Source organism: Cricetulus griseus, chromosome 2 (assembly GCF_003668045.3).
Source record: "Cricetulus griseus strain 17A/GY chromosome 2, alternate assembly CriGri-PICRH-1.0, whole genome shotgun sequence".
Classification (NCBI taxonomy): Eukaryota; Metazoa; Chordata; class Mammalia; order Rodentia; family Cricetidae; genus Cricetulus; species Cricetulus griseus.
In genome coordinates this window covers 264,823,452-264,844,924 of record NC_048595.1, presented here as the reverse complement: position 1 = coordinate 264,844,924, position 21,473 = coordinate 264,823,452, and the positions used below count along the sequence as shown (strand labels likewise).

The window sequence follows — 21,473 nt, the reverse complement described above, 5'->3', positions numbered from 1 at the left end:
CTGAAGAACCTTTGAAATGGAGATTGTGACTAGGCCAAGTTATTTAGTTTCTTTCTTCTTTTTAAAAACTAAGGACATGGCCTTCAATGATACAATTTCTCATTATTTTAAAGAAGTATCCCTTATGGTATAATTTCCAAAAAGGACAACAAAGAGTTATTTAAACTAATTTAATGCATGAACCAAGTAATTCCATAAACTCTTCCCACTTAGTTGGCTGTTCATTTGTGAATTTCCAAGAATACTCATTTGTGAGAAGACAGAAGGTTTTCTTTTTTTTTTTTTAAGGTTGTATTTATCTATTATGTATACAACATTCTGCTTCCACCAGAAGAGGGAACCAGATCTCATAACGGATGGTTGTGAGCCACCATGTGGTTGCTGGGAATTGAACTCAGAACCTCAGGAAGAACATTCAGTGCTCTTAACCTGTGAGCTATCTCTCCAGCCCCCAAGAAGGTTTTCAATTAACAACTTTCAACAAGAGAGTATAATTCCACTGTAAAAGAAAATCATATACATGTTTACAAACCAACACATAATTCTACACTTATGGTGGAAGAACAGGCTACTAATTAACATGCTAGTTACTATTTTAACACTTTCTACATATTTTATATGTGCAAAAATTTAAAATTTGTATTTAATATTTATCTTTCCAACTTGCCTAACCCTAAGAATCATACCTCAACGTGACTACCACCTAGAATCATATTCAAATCGTCTAAAGTAGTGTAGTGGTTACTTTTCTGTTGCTATGACAAAACACAATGACTAAAAGCAACTTATGGAATAAATAGTTTATTTGGGCTTAGGGTTTAAGAGAGCCAAGAGTGCATCATGGCAGCAAGGCTTGGCATCAAATAGCAGGCCTGGTCACCACCAGGAGCAGGAATCTGAGTGTGCACATCTCTCTCCCTCCCCTCTTTCTGTCTGTGTTTCCTCTGTCTCTATCTTCTTGAAACAGGGTCTTTATTATGGTGAATAACTAATACATAGCCCGTAAGGTCAAGATATCTTTTAGTAGGTAAATGGCAACCAACAGGAAGACAGAGTGTGTCAAATTGGCAAGGAAAAAGAGCTACCATGTGCCTTGTCTGTCCCTTTAAACCTCTCACACACATCACCCTGACCACACCCTAATGGGTGTGGTTGGGCACACCTGTAGCCATCCCTTAGGAGGCATGGTTATGTCTCCCTACAGGTCTCCCTATGTAGACAAGGCTCACAGAGATCTGTCTGCCTCTGGCACTTGAGTGCTGAATTAAAGACATGTGCCACTACACCTAGCCAGAGAAAGAGCTCAAGATGTGAGCACAGAGCACAGAGAACAAACTGGAAGGAGCTTAAAGCTTTAATCTCAAAGTCCACTCCAAATGACATACATACCGCCTCCATCAAGCCTGCACCACCTAATCCCTGTCCCCAAAGGGGCACCAACTGGTGGAGTGTTCAAATGCCCGTGGGGATGGGTCAGTCTCTCATTCAAACTGCCACAGGCACACTGGCCCATCAGCATTTTAAAGGGACTCTAGGGTATGGTCAGAGTGGACAACTGCTATATGAAACACGGCAGGGACTTATGAATCAACTGATTCTGAGAGCTGAGAGATGAAGATGAATATGAATATGAACAATGAATATGAACCTTGCTGAGGACAAAGGTCCAGGATACAATGAGAACTGTGAACTGGGAAGAGTATGCAAAAATCACTGTAAGTCTATCTACCATGTAAGAAATGGGGGAGAGTATTAGTTAAGTGGCTCTACTCAATAATCTCAAATTCTTAGGGACTCACTAAAGACCTTGAATAGCAATTCAGGAAAAGGAAAACATTGGAGGCAACAACACTTTCTGATTTATGGAATCACAATTGTATGGGATGACCAGATAACGCAATGGGTAAAGGCACTTGCTGCCAAAACCTGACCATGGGAGTCTAACCCTCAGAACCTACATGGTGGGAGAACTGTTTCAGTAAGTTGTCCTCTGACCTCCACATCTGCGCCATAGCTCAGGTGAACATACATTCATACATAATATCTTTAAAAAGTGAAAAAAGGGGGGAGACAAAAAGGGAGTGAAAGGTTCAGACATTAATGCTGACCTGTCCGTACTTCTTTAAGAGACAGACCCTGCCCCCTGGCAACCGGTGGCCGGAACAGTGATGGTGCCACTTCCACAGACCTGCACCCTGCACGAGGACTGCGCATGCGCAAGCTCATCCTTATTTCCCCCCTCGTCTTTCCGGTTGGTCGACCACCCCTCTCCCCTCTCTCTCCTCCGTTGTTGTCTCTTCTTGTGTCCTCTCCTCCCGCCTGTAATAAACTTTATGTTTAATGTACCCTCCATGGTTCAGGTTCCATTGCGCCGGCGCCGGCCCTACCTTGCAGCTTTATTTTTCTAATTTTTAAACTTTTACAAAATCACTACTGGGAGCCTAGTAAATAGAGCCCAGAAATAAATTTAAAAACATGGTCAACTATTTTTACAAAGGGCAAAAAGAAACAAAGGGGAAATACATCTCTTCAATAAATTGTGCCTGGAAAACTGGATTTTAAAAGAATGAAACTTGCCTGGCAAGATGGCTCAGTTGGTAAAAGCATGTTCACGGGAACTCTCATGTAAAGGTTCTAGGAGGAGTAAACAGATTCCATCGATTTCCTTTAACTCCACATGTGAACGTGGCATGTGTATGCCTTCTACATAGAGAGTAAATAGTCCTTTTGTGGCTCCCATGCACACGCTTAGACACATATATCTCCACACAGGTGCACAGATACCATACTAACCACCCACCAAAAACAGTATAAGAGCTCTTATCTTCAAGATACGAAGCATAAAAGAAATGTATCAAATAAAAAGGCTGGGGTAGATCTTAGTGACAGAGCAGTTGCCTAGCACAGGCCTTGGATTTGATCTTTAAATCATAAGAAGTAGGCAAGGGTTAGTTATAAAAGGGTCAGTTGTAAAACTGCTACATTGCAGAAGTGAGCTCAATAAAGCCTCTTCCCAAAAAACTAATAATAAAACTAGACAAATGAGTCAAAGACAACTACATCTGGCCTTTGGAAATTTAGTGATGGTATAAAACAAACTCAAAAGCATTTACTCAGAAAAACTACTGGCTGGGCATTGTAAATGCCTATAATCAATGCCCTTGGGAGGCTGAGGTAGGACGACTTTGAGTTTGAGGTCAGTATAGACTACATGAGAACTTGTTCCAATAACATCATACTACTGAACTACAGGTCAGAAGAAAGTATGGTATTTGAGACTAGGACTGCCATTATCATTACCATGCCCCATTTCAATTGAGCAATGACAGGGAAAACAAAGTAGCATTTGTGGGTAAACTTAAAAAAAAACAAAATAGTGTTCTTGAGAACAGAAAATTGGGGCAGGCCAATGCTGCAGGAAACCAAGACTGTAATTCTAAGGTAAGCAACAAACCAACAGACCTGCTGAACAAGCATGGAAACTGGAGAGTTAACACAGGCACAGCCAGCCTTGGTTAAGTTTCTAACTTGGGTGGCTTGAAAGGCTGTGAGCTTGTATAAAACTACAAACATGAGAAAGCCTGGAAGTTAGGATTGTTAGTTATCTACAGAACTACAACTGAATGCCATTCCTTCATTGACAAAGTATTGAAAAGGACACGAGAATCTTCCCATGTAAAGTCTAAGGCAAGCTCATGAATTTCCTAAACTTCGGATACGCTCCCCAACTACACACTTCCAAAGGCAGTTTTCCTAGCTCAAGATATTTACATATAATCTTTGACCAGTGGCTAATCGCTAGTGTTAACATGATCGGGGGTGACTGCCAGGAGGCCAGGCTTAAAACCTATTGAAGAAAAACCAAATATCCTGTTCACAGAAACAGCAGTTTCACACTACAGACTTACAGACAAATCCCTAAAATAAATAATGAATAGCAACACTGGGCATTGATGTGTCTCTGTCAAATTGTCTTTAATATATATATGGTTTTCGTTTTGCCCATAGATTGGCAATGCTCTGAACTTTGATCAGAGGTTTTTTCTGCAGTGGGAAGTACATACTGCAGACTCATAATTGGTCAAAGTATTAAGAATAAATGACTGCTGTGATGGTGTTAGCACAAATCTTTAATCTTGGAGCCTGAAAGGGAGAGGTAGATGGATCTCTGAGTTCCAGGACAGCCAGCTACACAGAAAAACCCTGCCTCAACAAAACAACAAAGAATAAGTGACTGTTGAATGCTCATTGGTGGGGAATGAAGGAAGCTCAATGGTAGAGTGCTTGACCAACATACATGAATACTCAGCCCTGTATCACTCTAAGCAAGGCTCAGGAACATCATGGAAGAGGGGGTGGGGGGAGAATAAAGAGTAAAAAGAAGGGGTAGAGTGCTTTGGAATGCTACCTTGATGGCACTGATGGCCACTGTATTGTCAGCAGGTGTTGAGTGTCAATCTGTACAAGATTGGGTTCACCAACATTCCATCATGGAAGGGGAAGAGCTCATGAGGCCCTGTATTCTCTTAAGATTTACAGGTAGTTAACAATTGCTGGAGTATGGAGAAGGTTCATGAAGCCCATCACACCCTGAGTATCTCTAGGTAGTTAATTAATGGTTGCTGAGGAAGGCAGACATTTCAGCGTGCAGCCAATGGTATGTTGTCCAATTTCCTATAAGAATCCTTTACCCATGTTCTTGTAAATAACTAATTAAACCACAAATCAAGAGCAGGAAAGTAATTGGAGCCTCATTGGGAATAGAAAAAAAAAAGGGGGGGTGAGAGAAGGTAAAGGAAAGTGAGTATGATCAAAATACATATATGTATAAAAATATCATGAAACCCATTATTAAGTTAAATTAATAGACGCCAATAAAAATTTTAAAAATAACTGGGTATGGTGGCACATGACTTTAATCCTAGCACTTTGAAGGCAGAGGCAGGTGAATCTCTGAGTTTCAGGTCAGTCTGGGCTACATAGTGAGATGCTGTCTAAAAAATAACCTACTGGTGAGGGTCAGAGATACAGTTCAGTGATATACATCTTGTCTAGCCTGAGCAAGGCCTTGGGTTTGACACTAGCAACAAAACCCCACCCCCAAAAATCTATTGGTGAGCCATCTAAGGTAATTAAGTTTGATACCTTATCACCCAGCTTCTTGTTACTATGAGACAGCAGAGGCAATCAATAAAGAGAAGAGGCTTGGTATAGCACACAGCTGACTAAAGATATGCCACCATTCCCAGCTAAAAAGAATCTTTAAAAGAAAATCCTTATCAAGCCAGGGGTGATGGTTCATGTTTGTAGTCTCAGAACTATGGAGGTTGAGACAGGAGGAGGAGCTAGCCCGGGCTAGTCTGAGTTACATAGTGAGACCGTGTCTCCACCCACTACCAATTCTCTAAAAGAATCAAGTATAGGAATTAATCCAACTCAAGGCTACCTCTTTGCCTTGATCAGTTAAGAAAATGGGGTGGGAAGTCAATCCACACCTGGAGTTTGGCACAACAGTGACCAGACAGAGTGATAAGTAACTAGAAACAGACTGGAGGTCAATGAAAGTCAGGGAGCAAAGTTCTAGTATGCCCTGGTTCCTACATTAAGAGCCACTTGTATATCTCAGAGGCCACCATCGCCTTCCATCAAATAAACACAAACTGAACAAACCAAATTTAATTTCTAAGAGACTAAGGGATCTCTGGTAGCATGAGTCTAGCATTCCAATTTAAATGAGTGCTAGGTGCTAGAGACAGCTCAGCAGTTAGGAGCACTGGCTGATCTTCAATTCCCAGCACCCACTTGGCATCTCACAACCATGTGTAAACTCTAGTCTCAGGGGATCTGACTCCCTCTTCTGGGCCCCTGCAGACATACCTGATGGCCTATGTCCACATCTAAAGCCTTCCTTTTCTTTCTTTCTTTCTCTTTCTTTTCTTTTTTCTTTTTCCTTCCTTCCTTCTCTTTCTTCTCTCTCTCTTTCTTTCTTTCTTTCTCTCCCTCTCCCTCTCTCCCCCTCCCTCCCCCCCTCCCTCTCTCTCCCTCTCTCTCTCTCTCTTTCCCCAGGATTGTCTCTCATCATAGCCTGGCAGTCCTGGAACTCTGTATGCAGACCAGGCTGTAAGCCAAATATGGACACCTACTACATACAGGCTTGTACCACTGACCTGTTACAGACATTAAAAAAAATTCTTAAGCTGGGCATGGTGGTACATGCCTTTAATCTCAGCACTTGGAAGCAGAGGATCTATGAGTTTGAGGACAGTCAGGTCTACAGAGTGAGTTCCAGGACAGCTAGTGCTACACAAAGAAACCTTGTCTTGAAAAACCAAACATAAATGAAAATGTGTGGTGTGTACAGGTGCCTCTGGAGGTCAGGAGGGCACAATCTCTTGGAGCTGGCATTACAAAGCAGTAAGCCACTACACTACATGGTTGCTAGAAATGCAACTGTGGTCCTCTGGAAGAATAGAGCAAGTGCTCTTAACTGCTGAGTCATCTCTCAACTTTTCTTTTTTATGAGGAAAAAAAAAGTTTGTTTTTATATCCTAATCCAAGGGGGAAAAATAAATACCAAGACCTGGTCTTACAGATCCTAGATTGGTCTCAAAGTTACCACACAGCTGAAGATGACTTGAACATTTTTAGGTGGAACCAGGAGTTGCCAACTGAGCTACCTCTCCTCCCTGAAAACAAGCTTATCATCCTGTTCTGCTGGATCACAGATTTGGCCTCATTTATGTGATGGTACGGATCAAACTCAGAATTCTGTACATGCCAGGCAAGCACTATACCTACTAAAACCCACCCCAAATTCCTAAAGAAAATTTTTAGAATCCTTGGCCAATATCTTGGCTTAACATTAGAAAAGGGACAAAAGCCAATGGTGCTAGACAGATGGGGAAGAAACAATGTTTGACCTTATAATCACAGTTCAGAGTTAGGTTCGGGTCCAGCCAGGTCCCATGATTCTCTGCAAGGTTGTTGGGAACTATCTCTGGGACAGAGGCACACCGTTATTGTTAGCTTCCTGCTGCTCCTGGAACAACTACTCTCTTTAAAGAAGTTAGTTCTAGCCAGGCATTGGTGGTGCACACCTTTAATCCCAGCATTCGGGAGGCAGAGGCAGGTGGATCTCCGTGAGTTCAAGGCCAGCCTGGTCTACAGAGTGAGTGGCAGGACAGCCTCCAAAGCAATACAGAGATACCCTGTCTTGAACCCCCCCCCCAAAAAAAAAATAAAGCTAGTTCTAGAGGCTGGAGAGATGGCTCAGTGGTTAAGAGCACTGGCTGCTCTTCCAGAGGACCTGGGTTCAATTCTCAGCACTCACATGGCAGCTCACAACTGTCTGACACACTAATACAGGCAAAACACCAATGCACATAAAAAATTTTTAGAAAAACATTTTTAAAGCAAAAATAAGTAAAACTTTAAAAATAGTTTTAAAATCAGTCTCACTGAATCTCTTTTGGACAACCCAGAGGAAAATCTTTTACCTTTTTAGCCTTTTAGAAACTGGAAATTTCTAACTAACATGCATTGTGAGAGACACACATTCTGTCACATTTTTTTTTTTCTTTTCTTTTCTTTTTGTGGTGTGGGACATTGAATCCAAGGCCTTGTGCTAGGCAGGTACTCTACCTACCTCCATCTAGAGTAGTCTCATAATTTACTTTTGACCAATAAAATGTCGTAGAAGTGAGGAGTAGATAGGCATATTGCAACATCTGCCTTCACTTTCTTGTAGTTCTTGTGAGGACTGTCACAAGCAGAAGCCTACTAGATAGTGAGCAGCCACGTGTAGGACAGGAAGACACACCAGTGGGTAGACAGCATCAAATGACAAACATGTCAGCTATTCAGCAAACAGTCACACAGTGACAGAGACCATCACCAAGGTAACTCAGAGAGTGGCAGGAACTAATTCAATGCTGTCATACATTGCTACATAGGAGGTAACATTTAGAGGGAACAGAAGCCTATGTTGTGTACATACAGTAAGTGGATTCCTTTTTTTTCTAAAAAACAATACAAGATAAGGACTAGAGTAGACTACATTATAGCAAACTACAGAGTTAATCAAATTCCCCATCAAAATCTCAAAACATCCCTCACAGAACTAAAAAGGCAATCTCAACCTTCACAAAAAGCACGGACAATCACCAATAGCCAAAGCAATCCTTAGCAGAAGCAATAATAGTGCAGCCACCAGTCCCAATACCAGACCTTTAATTACACCAGAGTGACAGGAACAAAAGCAACACCATACTAGCACAAACAAGACGCATGGAATAAACAGGAGTAAGCAACAACAGCCCCACAGCCACAGTCACCTCATCTCTGACAAAGGAGTCAAAACCATACATTGGAAAAAAAGACATCTACAACAAATGATGCTGGGAAAATGCATCAGGTATGTACATGTAAAAACTACTTCTCAGGCTGCGGAGATGGCACGATGGATACATGACAGTGTGCAGAACCAGCCAGGGTGGACATTAACAGACGCACAGATAAAGAACACAGAATCGGAAATGGAATTATGTTATGAGACAGAAGCTGGGTTCAGAAAGACAAATACCACATTCTCTCACATGGACAAGGGGAATCTAAGCGTATGTATGTGGGGAGACATGAAAGTGGAAAAGGGACTATGAGCAGAGGCAAAAGGTCTTAAGGGGAAAGGAGTGAACAGAGTACATGTGAAGAGGCAAAGGGGAAGATTCTTCAAAGGGAAGAGAAATGGAAGGGGGCAGAGGGTAGAGAACTGTCCAGTCAGACAGTCACATGGGTCAGAATCTACCACGATTAGATGACCCAGGCAGGTCCATAAACCAAGGTGCTGGCAGGGAAGGCCAGAAAACAGAGGTGCTCCCTCTACTGGCCCATCTTCTGAACTCACACTCCTGGCCAACTTGGGTTCTCTCTACACATTATGCACATTTTCACCACGCCCACACCAAACTGGAACTGAATTTGGCCACCACTCACCATTTCCAGTGTATACACTGAGTGTGTGTGCACTCAGGTGCACGTGGAGGTCAGAGGTCAATCTTTTTGTTTTGTTTTCTGTTTAATTCCAGACAGGGTTTCTCTGTGTACTGGCTTCGAACTCAGAAATCTACCTGCTTCCTGAGTGTTGGGATTAAAGGTGTGCACCACCACCACCACAAGAGAGGCCACTCTTGTGTATGGTTCCTCAGGATCCGTCCACGATGGAGACGGTAGTCTCTCACCAGGACCTAGGCCTCAGATGAAGCAGGGCTGCCCAGCGTGCAAGCTCTAGGGCTCTTCCATCTCCACCTCCCCAGCGCCATCATGACTAGCTTCTTACACGTGTACCACAGCTCAGTTAGCTACACTGGGAATAAAGGTGTATGCCAATATGCCCAGCCTCCAGCCCAAGTTTTTTGGGGCTACTCATCTTTGAGTCAAGCATCTAGTTAACACAGTACTTGTCAGAGAACTTATACATGTCTATCTATTGGGTAGTTTTGGAGAAACAAAACTGATCAGAGCAACCCAGCCCTGTTTTAGGATGGTGTAAACTTTTGTTTTTTGAGAATCTCACTGAACAGCCCAGACTTGCCTAGAATTGACTGTGTAGCCCAGGCTGGCCTCAAACTTTTACCAATCCTCCTGCCAACCTCTCAACTGCTAAGATTACAGGTAAGAGCTACAATGTCCAAAATGGGTGTGAATTTAACGCAACAGGAATGTCTTATTAAACTCAGTATTCTAGGCAAGCAATCAAACAACAGGCTCACAGAAACTACTCAAATCTAACATTTTTTTTTTCTTCTTAAACATGGATCTGTCTTTTCTTGACTTCTGGCTTACTTTCCTGACACAGAATAGACATGCCTAGAGGCAAAACCACCTGAGTTAGGTGAACAGTCTATGTCTCTCTCCTCAAATACCCAAGTTATAGAGGCTGACACTTTTTAACCTAGTGATTAAATTGCCTCTCTTTCAAAACAAGTTTTCTATCTTTGAAAATCCTCCATGGTTATTTTCACTGTTATTAGGATCTGCCATTTTTTCTTTAATGTTTTTAATACAACTATTCCAGAACCTGTTTAACTCCATCAAGGCCATAACAATTGTAGCTGTGCTTTAAAGCTGAGTGTCATGGGGTGGGATAAGTCCTGACAGCCAGATGACACTGCCAGAAGAAAACTTCCTACAAAGAGGACGTACAGAAAGGTCTGACTACAATAGGACTTCATTTACTAGATGCAGGTACCCCGAAGCTGAAGCATTAAGAAAGACATTAAGAAAGGAGGGGGCTGGAGAGATGGCTCAGAGGTTAGGAGCACTGACTGCTCTTCCAGAGGTCCTGAGTTCAATTCCCAGCAACCACATGGTGGCTTATAACCATCTGTTATAAGATCTGGTGCCCTCTTCTGGTGTGCAGATACACATGGAAGCAGAATGTTGTAGACATAATAAATAAATAAAAATCTTAAAAAAAAGAAAAAAGAAAAAAGAAAAGAAAGACTAAGGAAAGCTGCTAGGTGGGGCACACCATTTACTCCAGTACTAGGAAGGCAAAGGTGGGTGGATCTCTTTGAACTGGTGGCCAGCTTACTCTACAACAAAGACAGGCATAGTGAACAACTGTTACCCAGTACCCAAGAGGCTGGAGAAGAAGCACAATTCAAGTTCAGGTTGGGCTTTACAGTGAGACACTGACTCAAAAACTGCATGCATGGACCCAAAGTGGACTCCTAGAACACAGGAAAAACCGAAGTCACTTCTGTAACCCTGGTGCTGGGGAGGCAGAGACAGGCAGATCCTGTGCACCAAGCCCCAGGGATCAAGCTCTGGGACGAGTGAGATACCCTGTCTCCAAAACAAAATGGGGGGGGGGCAGAGAAGAGAAGGAAGCTGAATAACATAGATCTGGGTTTCTAATTACCCAATATTAAGACAACAGGACTCCCTTTCAACTGTCACCACCTTTATCATATTCTCTTAAGGCCTATGTTAAGTTCAAACAGAACCTTCTACCACCACTATGAGTGACTCCCAGAAAAGTGGGAGATCCCACTTTTGATGGAGATCCCAGAAAAGTCAATTGCAGGGCTGGAGAGATGGTCCAGTGGTTAAGAGCACTTGCTGCTCTTGTAGAACCCACAAGAGTCCTACAGTTCACAACCATCTGTGACTCCAGTTCTAGGGGATCCAGCGATCTCTTCTGATCTCTGTGGGCACCATCAGGCATGCACATGGTGTACACACACAGGCAGAACATTCATACACAAAAGTCAATTGCAATTGACCTCAAATGTGTCAGAAAACATTTTAGTTGGGTGTGGTGGTGCAAGCCTTTAATCCCCAGCCTCTGTAGGCAGAGGGAGGAGGACCTCTGTGAATTCTCAAGACCACCCTGGGGTTCTACAAAGGACAGCCAGGTCTACACAGAGAAAACCTGTCTCGAAACAAACAAAAATGAAAAGAAACAAAACAACAACAAAAACCTTGATTTTCTTTTTCTTTTTTTGGTTTTTCTAGACAGGGTTTCTCTGTGTAGCTTTGGAGCCTATCCTGGCACTAGCTCTGGTGGTGCACGCCTTTAATCCCAGTACTGGAGAAACAGAGGCAGGCAGATCTCTGAGTTTGAGGCCAACCTGGTCTACAGAGTAAGTTCCAGGAAAGCAAACACACCTCCTCATCCCTTCCCCCCAGCCCCACCAAGGGAAGAAAGAATCTTTAGAATGGTGAATGCTATCAAGCTGCTACTTGAAACAGGATCACACTATGTTGCCCTGATTGACCTGGAAAACCTTATGTAGGCCCCTATCTCTTAAGTGCTGGAAAAAGGCATGCTGGAAATCTAGCCACAATGCTACCAAGCATCTCCCATGTTAAAACTTCTATCAACCAATGTTGATATTAAGCTTTAAGCTTGAATACAATATTCTAAACATATTTGGATAAGTACTAAACAGCATGGCTCCTTTTTACATCACACTTGCCTCTATAAAGGTATACTTCCATGCCATGTAGTCTTTTTGATAAGGAAATCCATTTTAGTAAATCAATTTACAGCAAGTTATCACAAAAAATGTAGTTGCCTTTGACTTTTCCTTTAGAAGATATTTATATTTAAAAAGGGCCAGACTTTGGGTGAATACTGGATGACAGCCATAATATCCAATCCTGCGAGGTAGATGTGACTGCCAAGGATCCATTTCATGGAAAGGAAGTATAACTAACTTTTTTGTATGTAAATTGTCCTGCCAGGAAATGGTACTTACTTTTTTGAACCCAAGGCTAGCTCAAACCTTAAGGAAGAACCTCATACCTATTCCTGAGTGATAGAATTGCCTCCAGGTACTATAGTAGATCTTAAATAACCAAAAAACCCAAAGTACTACCATGAACTTCTTAAGCAGTGGCTGAATTTCCTTTTCAGCCCTCTCTTTAATATGCCAAAAAATCCAGACCTCAGGCTTTCCCAGACCTTTAATCATTTATGGTGTTCTCTGCCATACCTACCCATTAGAACAATTTTAAAAAACATTAACACTGTGCCAATTATTTTCAGAAGCTGAGAGATACTAATCAAGTGATCCTAATAGTCTTAAACACTATTCTCAAATGAGAAAAGATAAATGGAGATTGGGAAACTTGTATTCTAAAGTGCCACCATCTAGATAAAATTACCCTGTGAATTGGAGCAATTTCAATCAGACCCTGTAAAATTGAACACTTTTCTCAAGACTAGAATTAGAGAGTAACTATAAGATAGTTTAAGGGCCTGAACTCTGAAAAATAAAAGGGCTTTCTACATGGCAAATTCAATTGCAAAGGCAGGCAGCAGAAACTACTGAGAACATCAACAGTTTAGAATAGTAATAAATAAAATTACAAAATGTTAAATGTATTCATCTCATGGCCATTCTAACTTTTTTTAATCTTGAAATTTACTATGTAGATCAGGCTGGCCTCAAACTCAAGAGACCTACCTGCCTCTGCCACCCAAGTGCTGGGGTTAAAGGCCCGTGCCATCGGCTCATCTACCTTAATATAATATCGTAATTACTCTGGAAAATCACATGCTACTTAAAGCTTTAAATGTCTTCCTACTTGGTGTCCTGAAGTTTTCAGTAAATACATTACATACTAAGAGAAACTCCAACAGCATTTTCTAAGCATTAAAACTCAAGTATGTTTTATTATTTACTGGGTGACAGTATTTCCACTAGTCATTAACACATAACCAAGTGGCTTATAATAAAAATAAACCAGAGTAGGTATAATTTATTTAATTATCTAACTCACTAATCACTGTTAAAATGACTTGTTTTCTATGTACATGGCCAGGCCATTAACAATTATATCCAAATAAATGTCACAGCCACTATTTAGTAATAATGTCTCATGTATTTTTGGAAAGAGAATTATCACACTAGGATCCATTTAACAATGTACTCAGCAAGATAAGCACTAAGTTATTAAGTGGAGGAAGTGTAGGCGGATCCACTCAACTGTGTGACAGGAAACACTAGCTATGGAAGTTTAGAAACAGGAATACCAAGTTTCATGCTAGCACAAGGAAAAAACATGCTGGTGAATAAAGGCAAAAGAGGAAGTTCTTTTTAGTGACAGACCATACACTAAAGACAAAAAGCATTCCCTAAGTTTAAAAAAGAAGCATAACCTTTAAAAAAATTGTCAGTAAAAAAATTTTCTAGGCTGGGTGTTGGTGGCGCACACCTTTAATCCCAGCACTCAGGAGGCAGAAGCAGGCGGATCTCTGTGAGTTCGAGGCCAGCCTGGTCTCCACAGCGAGTGCCAGGATAGGCTCCAAAGCTACACAGAGAAACCCAGTCTGGAAAAACCAAAAAAAAAAAAAGAAAAAAATTATTTTTCTGTGTGTCTGTGTGTGCCATGTGTATGAAGGTCGTCAAGGAGACCAGAAGAGGGCATGGAGTTGCAGGTGGTATGCCCCATCTTTGTGGATGCTGAGGACCAAACTCAAGTCTTCTGCAAGAGCAGAAGTGTTCTTAACCACTGAGCCATCTCTGTAGCCCCTACAATTATTCACTTTTAAAACAGACTTGTACAAGAGTGAATTCCCCAGCAGGGTGTGGTGACCCAGTTCTTTAACCCCAGCACTTGGAAGCAGGCAGATCTCTGTGAGTTCCAGGATAGCTAGAGCTATTACACAGAGAAATCCTGTTTCAGACGGGCAGTGGTGGCACACGCCTTTAATCCCAGCACTCTGGGAGGCAGAGGCAGGTGGATCTCTGGGAGAGACAGCCCAGGACAGCCTCCAAAGCCAGAGAAACCCTGTCTCAAAAAGTCAAAAGAAAAAAAAAATTGTCAGGTGTACTAAAGGCTGAATTCTGCAGTTTGTAAAGAACAAGATACTAATTTGGCTCATATTTTACACATCTACAGTGTTTAAAGAGTAGCTTGAAAGACCAAGCTATTAAACTTAATCTTATAAATTTGTTGAGATTTGCCAGAGATAGTGACAATGGACTTTACTTTCAGCAGTTGGGGCCAGCCTGGTCAACATGAGCCTGCCTCAAAAGTTTGATGGTTAACTTTTTTCCTGGTCATTAATTACACAGGAATCTTTTTTTTTTTTTTTTTTTTTTTTTTTTTTTGTTTTTCCAGATAGGTTTCTCTGTGTAGCTTTGGAGTCTATCCCGGCACTTGCTCTGGAGACCAGGCTGGCCTCGAACTCACAGAGATCCTCCTGCCTCAGCCTCACGAGTGCTGGGTATTAAAGGTTTTGTGCCACCAATGCCCGACTCACAAGAATCATTCTTTAGCTGGGCAGTAATGGTGCATGCCTTTAATCCCAGCACTCAGGAACCAGAGGCAGGTGGATCTCTGTGAATTCAAAGCCAGCCTGGTCTACAAATCTACACAGAGGAAACCCTGTCTCAAAAAACAAAATTCATTCTTTAAAAGTGTGTAAATTTCACAACCTAAGTATATGTAACACTACTGATCCACACAACTTAGAATTGACTAGGATGGCAAATTTTGTTTACCACACTAAAGTGCCAAAATTAATGAGGAATTTCTTCACTTAAATGCTATCGGTTATTTGTTATGATTCCTCTAAAGCCAAAACTTTTTTTTTTTTTTCCCTCGAGACAGGGTTTCTCTGTGTAGCTTTGGAGCATATCCTGGCACTCGCTCTGGAGACCAGGCAGGCCTCAAACAGAGATCCTCCTGCCTCTGCCTCCCAAGTGCTGGGATTAAAGGCGTGCGCCACCAACGCCTGGCTAAAACCAAATCTTATGGGTTTTTTGTTTGTTTGTTTTTGTTTTTTTTTTGTCTTTCGAGACAGGGTTTCTCTGTAGCCTTGGAGGCTGTCCTAGAACTAGCTCTTGTAGATCAGGCTGGTCTTGAACTCCCAGAGATCCGCCTGCCTCTGCCTGGTGTGCACCACCACCAACGGCTTTTTTTTTTTTTAATAATTTGGTGTTTAGTGGTGAATTACTACAATAAAAAAAATTTCCAAATGTGGACAAAACCTTTAATCCTGAACTGCAGAAAAAATACTGCAAAGCAGTATTTTCATTTAGCATCTTTCAAATCATCTAAATTACTTATTGCCAAAAACCACTAGCTATGAAACTCTTAAGTGTATGTTTCTATTTCAGCTGATTCCTTCATTCAGTTGAAGTGAAAATCTAGAAATTAAGAAAGCAAGGTATTTAAATGAGGAGGTCCCCCTCACAGGCAGTTGTTACTCAGGTTGCTGAGGGTAGGTGACATTCCCCACACCTAGGCCTTCAACAGGCCGGCAGCCAAGAACGCTAAGGTCAACCATTTCCCCATCACTGCTAGCGCTTGGTTCAGCCCTACAAAAAATCTGTCACGCTTTCGTGAACTCCCGTCAAGTTCTGCTCAGAGAAGCGTACGACCCAGGTTAGTCTTGTAGCCTGAGAAAGGCCTGGAAAGTGCAGCTAAGCTTGGCTTGGCCACGTCTTGGTAAGCGTTCAGGGAAAAAAAAAAAAAAAAAGGAGAGTGAGGGCTGCAACTTTGCACAACCCCCCTTTCCTCAGTCACACCTAGCTTCCTTTTCGGAGAAGTGTTCTGGAAAGATCTACCTCTTCAACTCAAACGCCATGCCCACATCAGCTGCCTGAGAGGCAAGCAGAGCTCAACCCACGCCCTCATCTTCCAGCACCTTCCACAGAGCCGGCGGGCTGTCCCCCCGCACAGGGAGACCCTGGCTCCCGCTCCGCCGGCAGACGAGCTGCCCAAGGCGGCCGCTGACACCCGGGAGCCCGCGCCCGGCCGGGTAGGGACGAGCGTCCGCGAACCGCGGGTCTGGGGAGAGGGGCCGGCGCCTCACCTTGACCCTGATCTCGTAGGTGGTGAAGCGGCCCCGGCCGACCCCCACCGTCTGCGGGTTGCTCACGTCGATCTCGAGGAAGTTGCTGGGCGGCCCGTAGGCGTCATTCAGGTTCTGCGGCTTGGTGATCAGCCGCCGGGTGTCCGCTACGGTCTCCGCCATTTCGCTGTAGCCGCGGCAGCCGCGGGCTCTCTCCACCGCCTCCGCCTTCTGCTAACGCCGCCGCCGCCGCCCGCCGCGGGGACTCCGGGCTCGCGCGCAGCACACCGAGGCGAACGAGCACGTAGGGCGGGCGGGAGGGCGAGCGGGAGGGAGTTCGCTCCTTACGAAGCTCCGCCCAGGGCTGCTGAGGCTTCCGCCCTTTGCCCGGGGAGAAATAGCTGACTGGCCTGAACGCCGCGCCCCGGTACGCAGACCCCGCGGCGGCCCCGCAGGGACACTGCGGGGTGGGGCTGAGACGCAGCGGTGTCACGGGACTGTGTGCGCCAGAGATCCGGCCGGACTACAATGACCATAATGCACTGGGCGAGCGCGCCGCCGCCGAATGACGCTCAGGAGCAGTAGGGAGGGGCGTTGGGTCGAGTTCCGGTTTTTCTGAATCAGCCTCCGCCGGGAGGGACCCCGGAAACGGTTTTAGCTGTCTTGGCGCATTGAAGGGAGTAGTTGGAAATGCAGGAAGGAGACAAAACTGCCTACACAGCCAGTCCAGTGCCTCACTGGGACCCCTGGAAATTCACTTCTAGAAAGCTTTTATAAATATCTCAAACGAATCTGCGCATCTGTAATCCTAATATTTAGGAGTTGGAGACCGGAGAATCAGGAGTTCGAGGTCAGCCTGAGCTATATGATCCCGTCTCAAAAAACCAGGGAGCTGGTGATGTAGTTCATTTGGTAGATTGATTTCCTAGGATTCATAACGTCCTGAGTTCAGTCCCCAGGAAGGACATGAATCTGGTATAATGCAATGCCAGCGCTCAAGATAGTGGAGGCCTGCGGATCAGAAGTTCTACACTGATAGATTCAAGTCAGTAAATAAGGGGAGTGGAGTTTTTAAAACCTGGTAAGCTCAAACTAAGGTCAAACTGTGTCTAAAAACAAGTCTGCCTCCTAAAACAAAATAATAGCAGACAAGCTGAAAGCCGCCTCAGGAATCCTGTCTGGATAAGCTACCACTCTTGTTTCTCACGAATCCTGGCAAGGTGGTTTTGTTTTTAAATGGTAAGTGTGCCTGTATTACACTTGGGATACAACTTAGATAAGCCCTTAAAATGGAAAGAAAGAAAAAAAAAAGGACTACAAAAGAACTCTGGGAGTAGTGAGGAGGGAGACAGAAAACTAGGGGAGTGCTGAAAACTCAGACAGACGCCACTGCGCCACTGCATTGTGTTGTCACCCATGACGCCAGAACAAAGCCACCGTGTCTCATAGACAACTTATCATACATTCCTTAGAGATCCTTCAGGCCTGCCAACAAAACTACGTTGTAGCAACATCTTATAGCTAGCAAGTTCCAGAGTTAGCAGTTTATTTTCAGAATACAGGAGATCTGAAAAGGATAGAGTTGGAGACATGGTTCAATGATTAAAAGTGCTTTCTTTACAAAATGAGGACCTGAGTTTGCAACAAACTAGGCTTGCCAGTACCACCACTAACTACAACACTGTGTTGTGTGTGTGTGTCTGTGTCTGTGTGGTGGGGAGATAGAAGAATCATTGGGGTTTGTTGGCTCTCAGCCTGAGTGGTGAGGTAGATAACAATGAGCTCCAGTTCATGAGAGATCATACCTCAAAGAAATAACCAGGAATGATAGAAGACATTGATGTTGGCTACTGCACAACATGTCAGTATACATCACACACATGTACACCATACTCACAGAGAATAAACTAGAATTAGAAAATACAATGGCTGGATGAATATTTTTTTTGTCTAGACAATGCCTAGTTATAATGGAGATAGAAATAATTTTAAAGGACACAAAAAAGAAAATAATAAATCCCCATAACAGTGATCAGCATTATCAAATCCCAGGACTCAGAAGTATCTGAGGTATATATCAAATTTCTGGGTTTACATTAGACCTTTGCCCCAAAAACATGAGTTGGTAGAATACTTGCCTAGCTTACAGTGGAGCCCTGGGTTTGGTCCTAGCACCACATTTAATGGCTATGATGGTAAATGGCTGTAATCCTAGCACTCAGTAGAGGCCAGCTTGAGCACCTGAGACCTTGTCTAGAAATAATGGGTGCTGGGTGTGGTGGCACATGCCTGTATTCCCAGCAATCAGAAGACAGGCTGGAGACCTGCACTGAAGACCAGCTTGATATTCATGTGGAGATCTTGTCTTAGAAAAAATTGAAAAGTTGTATAACCCTGAGAGAAGAGTATATATATCTTGGCTCATGGTTTAAGAGATCACAGTCCATCACAGTGGGAAGACAGAGTTCACAGTGGCAGGAGCATACAGCTGCAGCCCCTCATATCTGGAAAGACCTAGAAGCAGAGAGCAGTTTATGCTGGTATTCCTTTCTCAGTTTTTATTAGCCCTAGCTCCTGACCTATGGGATGGTGCTGCTGATGTAAGGAGTGGGTCTTCATCCTTCAGTTTAACCACTTGGGAAACACCATCACAAACTTGTGAAGTGGTGTATGCCCTTACTGATTCCAAATCCAGTGAAGATGTCATGAAAATACACAACTTTCTGAAATAAAAAGTATACAGCAGAAGTGTTCTAATGAAAAGTGTGTGGGGGGGGGCTAGGGACTATGGCTGTCACTAAAGGTTAAACAGGAGATAGTGTAAAGGGGATGTGAGTATGTAAAGTTGGATAACAAAGGCTTAAATTCCTAATAGTACAAAAGGTCTTCCTAAATTGGCACACAAGAAGTATCCAGTAGAAAAGCTGGTAAAAGGACCTATAAGATGGCTCAGCAGATAAAAGTATCGGTGGCAAGCCTGACCACCTGAGCCCAGCCCTCCAGAACTACATTGTACAGAGAGCTGAATCTTGTGACTTGTCCTCTGACTTTGTCTCAAGAATATAAACAAACAACAAAACAAAGCTAAGCAGGAAGATATGAATAATCTATGAAGTTTTTCAGCTATGTATGAATGTTTTGCCTGCATGTAGAATGTGAGCCACACACATGCCTGATGCCCACAGAGGCCAGAAGTCATCAGACCCCCTAAAACTGGAGCTAAGGAAGGTTGTTAGCCTCCATATGGTTACTGGGAACTGGTTGTTGTTGTTTTTTGTTGTTTGTTGTTGTTGTTGTTGTTGTTTTGTTTGAGACAAGGTTTCTCTGTGGCTTTGGAGGCTAGCTCTTGTAGACCAGGCTGATCTTGAACTCACAGAGATCCGCCTGCCTTGGCCTCCCGAGTGTTGGGATTAAAGGCATCCCTGGCTGGATACTGGGAACTGAACCTCAGTCCTCTGCAGGAGCAGGAAGTGCTCTTGACTGATGAGCCATCTCTCCAGACCCCAGATAAATATTCTATCATTCCACAAATATCAGAAGTAGCCCTTGTGAGCTGGGTGTGTTGTATAGAAGGCTTGCCCAGCACATGTGAGGCTCAAATCCTAGCACTACAAGAATAGGAAAATAACCAGCACCTAGGTCAAGAATGTTTAAAAGACACAGTTAAAAAAAAAAAAAAGAAAAAAAAGGAGCTGGGTGTTTTATGCACCTTTAATTCCAGGACTGCAGAGGCAGAAGCAGGTGGATCTCTAGGAATTCAAGGCCAGCCTGATCTACATAGCAAGTTCCAGGCCAGCCAGAGCTACACAGTGAGACCCAGTCTCAAAAGAGAAATGTCTATGCGTATTAATTATGTCCTGTAGCCCCCCCCCCTTTTTTTTGAGACAGGGTTTCTCTGTGTAGCTTTGGAGCCTATCCTGGCACTTGCTCTGGAGACCAGGCTGGTCTCGAACTCACAGATCCAACTGCCTCTGCCTCCTGAGTGCTGTGATTAAAGGCATGCTCCACCAACGCCCAGCGTCCTGTAGCCTCTTAAGAAGAAGAAAGTAAGGAAATTCAAGTGGACAATAAACCAATAAACATAGAGTGTGCCCAAGTATTTTTAATGAAATAAATGCTGCTGGTAAAGGCCTGCACTAGCACACCAATTCATAACTCTCATCTTCAATGTCAGTTAAGGATCTGTTTTATCAACTGTTTTCTTTTTTGATTAGACTGTCACTTCCCCAACCCCAGAAATCTCCAAGGGAAACAATGAAAGCAAGTAAGTAGAGTCAGGATCTGAATCTTGGCACACCTAAGACTGAACCAGAAGATAAAATAATACAGAGAGATCCTGCAAAATCTCCCTTTCTTTCTAAAGTTGACATTTGATTTATTTTTTAATTAAAAATGTTGAAATTTATTTATCTTATGTAGGTATGTATGTACACCATGTATGTGCCTAGTGTCAGAAGGCGTTAGAAGAGAGCATTGGATCTCTTTGAACTAGGGTTGTGGTTCTGGTAATTGAACCCTTGTCCTCTGAAAGATCAAGTACTCTTAACTGATGAGCCATCTCTCCAGTTCTTGACATTTGATTTAGCAACACATGGAAGTACATGTTTGTCCGTAGCTTCACAAACAGTACTTTATCAGTTTCTAAAATCTTCCCTAGTCTGAATGGTATTTTGATTTGAATTTTCTGATTTTGAATGCCTGCGAACATCTTTTTACAATTTTATGAACCATTCATATGTCCTTTTTTCACTTGTGATCTATTCAATTTGTTTGTATTTCAAGACAGGTGTGTAGCCCTGGCTGTCCTGGAACTCACTCTATAGACCAGGCTGACCTCAAACTCAGAGATCCTCCAGTCTCTGGCTCCCAAGGGCTGGGGTTAAAATTGTGTGTCACCACCCAACCCTATTAAAATTGTTTGCCATTTTTTTTCAAGATTTTAAAAAAAGATTTCTATTATTTCTTTCTTTGTTTTTAATGTTATGTGCCTCTCTGTGTGTATGCCATGTGTGTGTTGGTGTCCTTGGAAGCCAGAAAAGGTTATTGGGTCCCTGGAGCTGGAGTTAGAGGCCATTGTGAGCCATCATGTGAGTGCTTGAAACTGAACCAGGGTCCTCTGCAAGAACAGCAAGTGTTCTTAACCACTGAACATGTCGAGAGT

At 43.1% G+C, this 21,473-nt stretch overlaps 1 protein-coding gene across 1 annotated transcript in view; it reads right to left on the bottom strand.

Moving 5' to 3' along the window:
• The window catches only part of Snx3 (sorting nexin 3), a 31,575-nt gene extending 14,819 nt beyond the window's left edge, over positions 1 to 16,756 (bottom strand). Inside the window, exon 1 of the mRNA XM_027402234.2 lies at positions 16,334 to 16,756. Within this exon, the coding sequence (XP_027258035.1) occupies positions 16,334 to 16,495 (162 nt within the window). The 5' untranslated portion in view covers positions 16,496 to 16,756. The remainder of the gene's footprint in view (positions 1 to 16,333) is intronic.
• Positions 16,757 to 21,473: the final 4,717 nt, after the last annotated feature.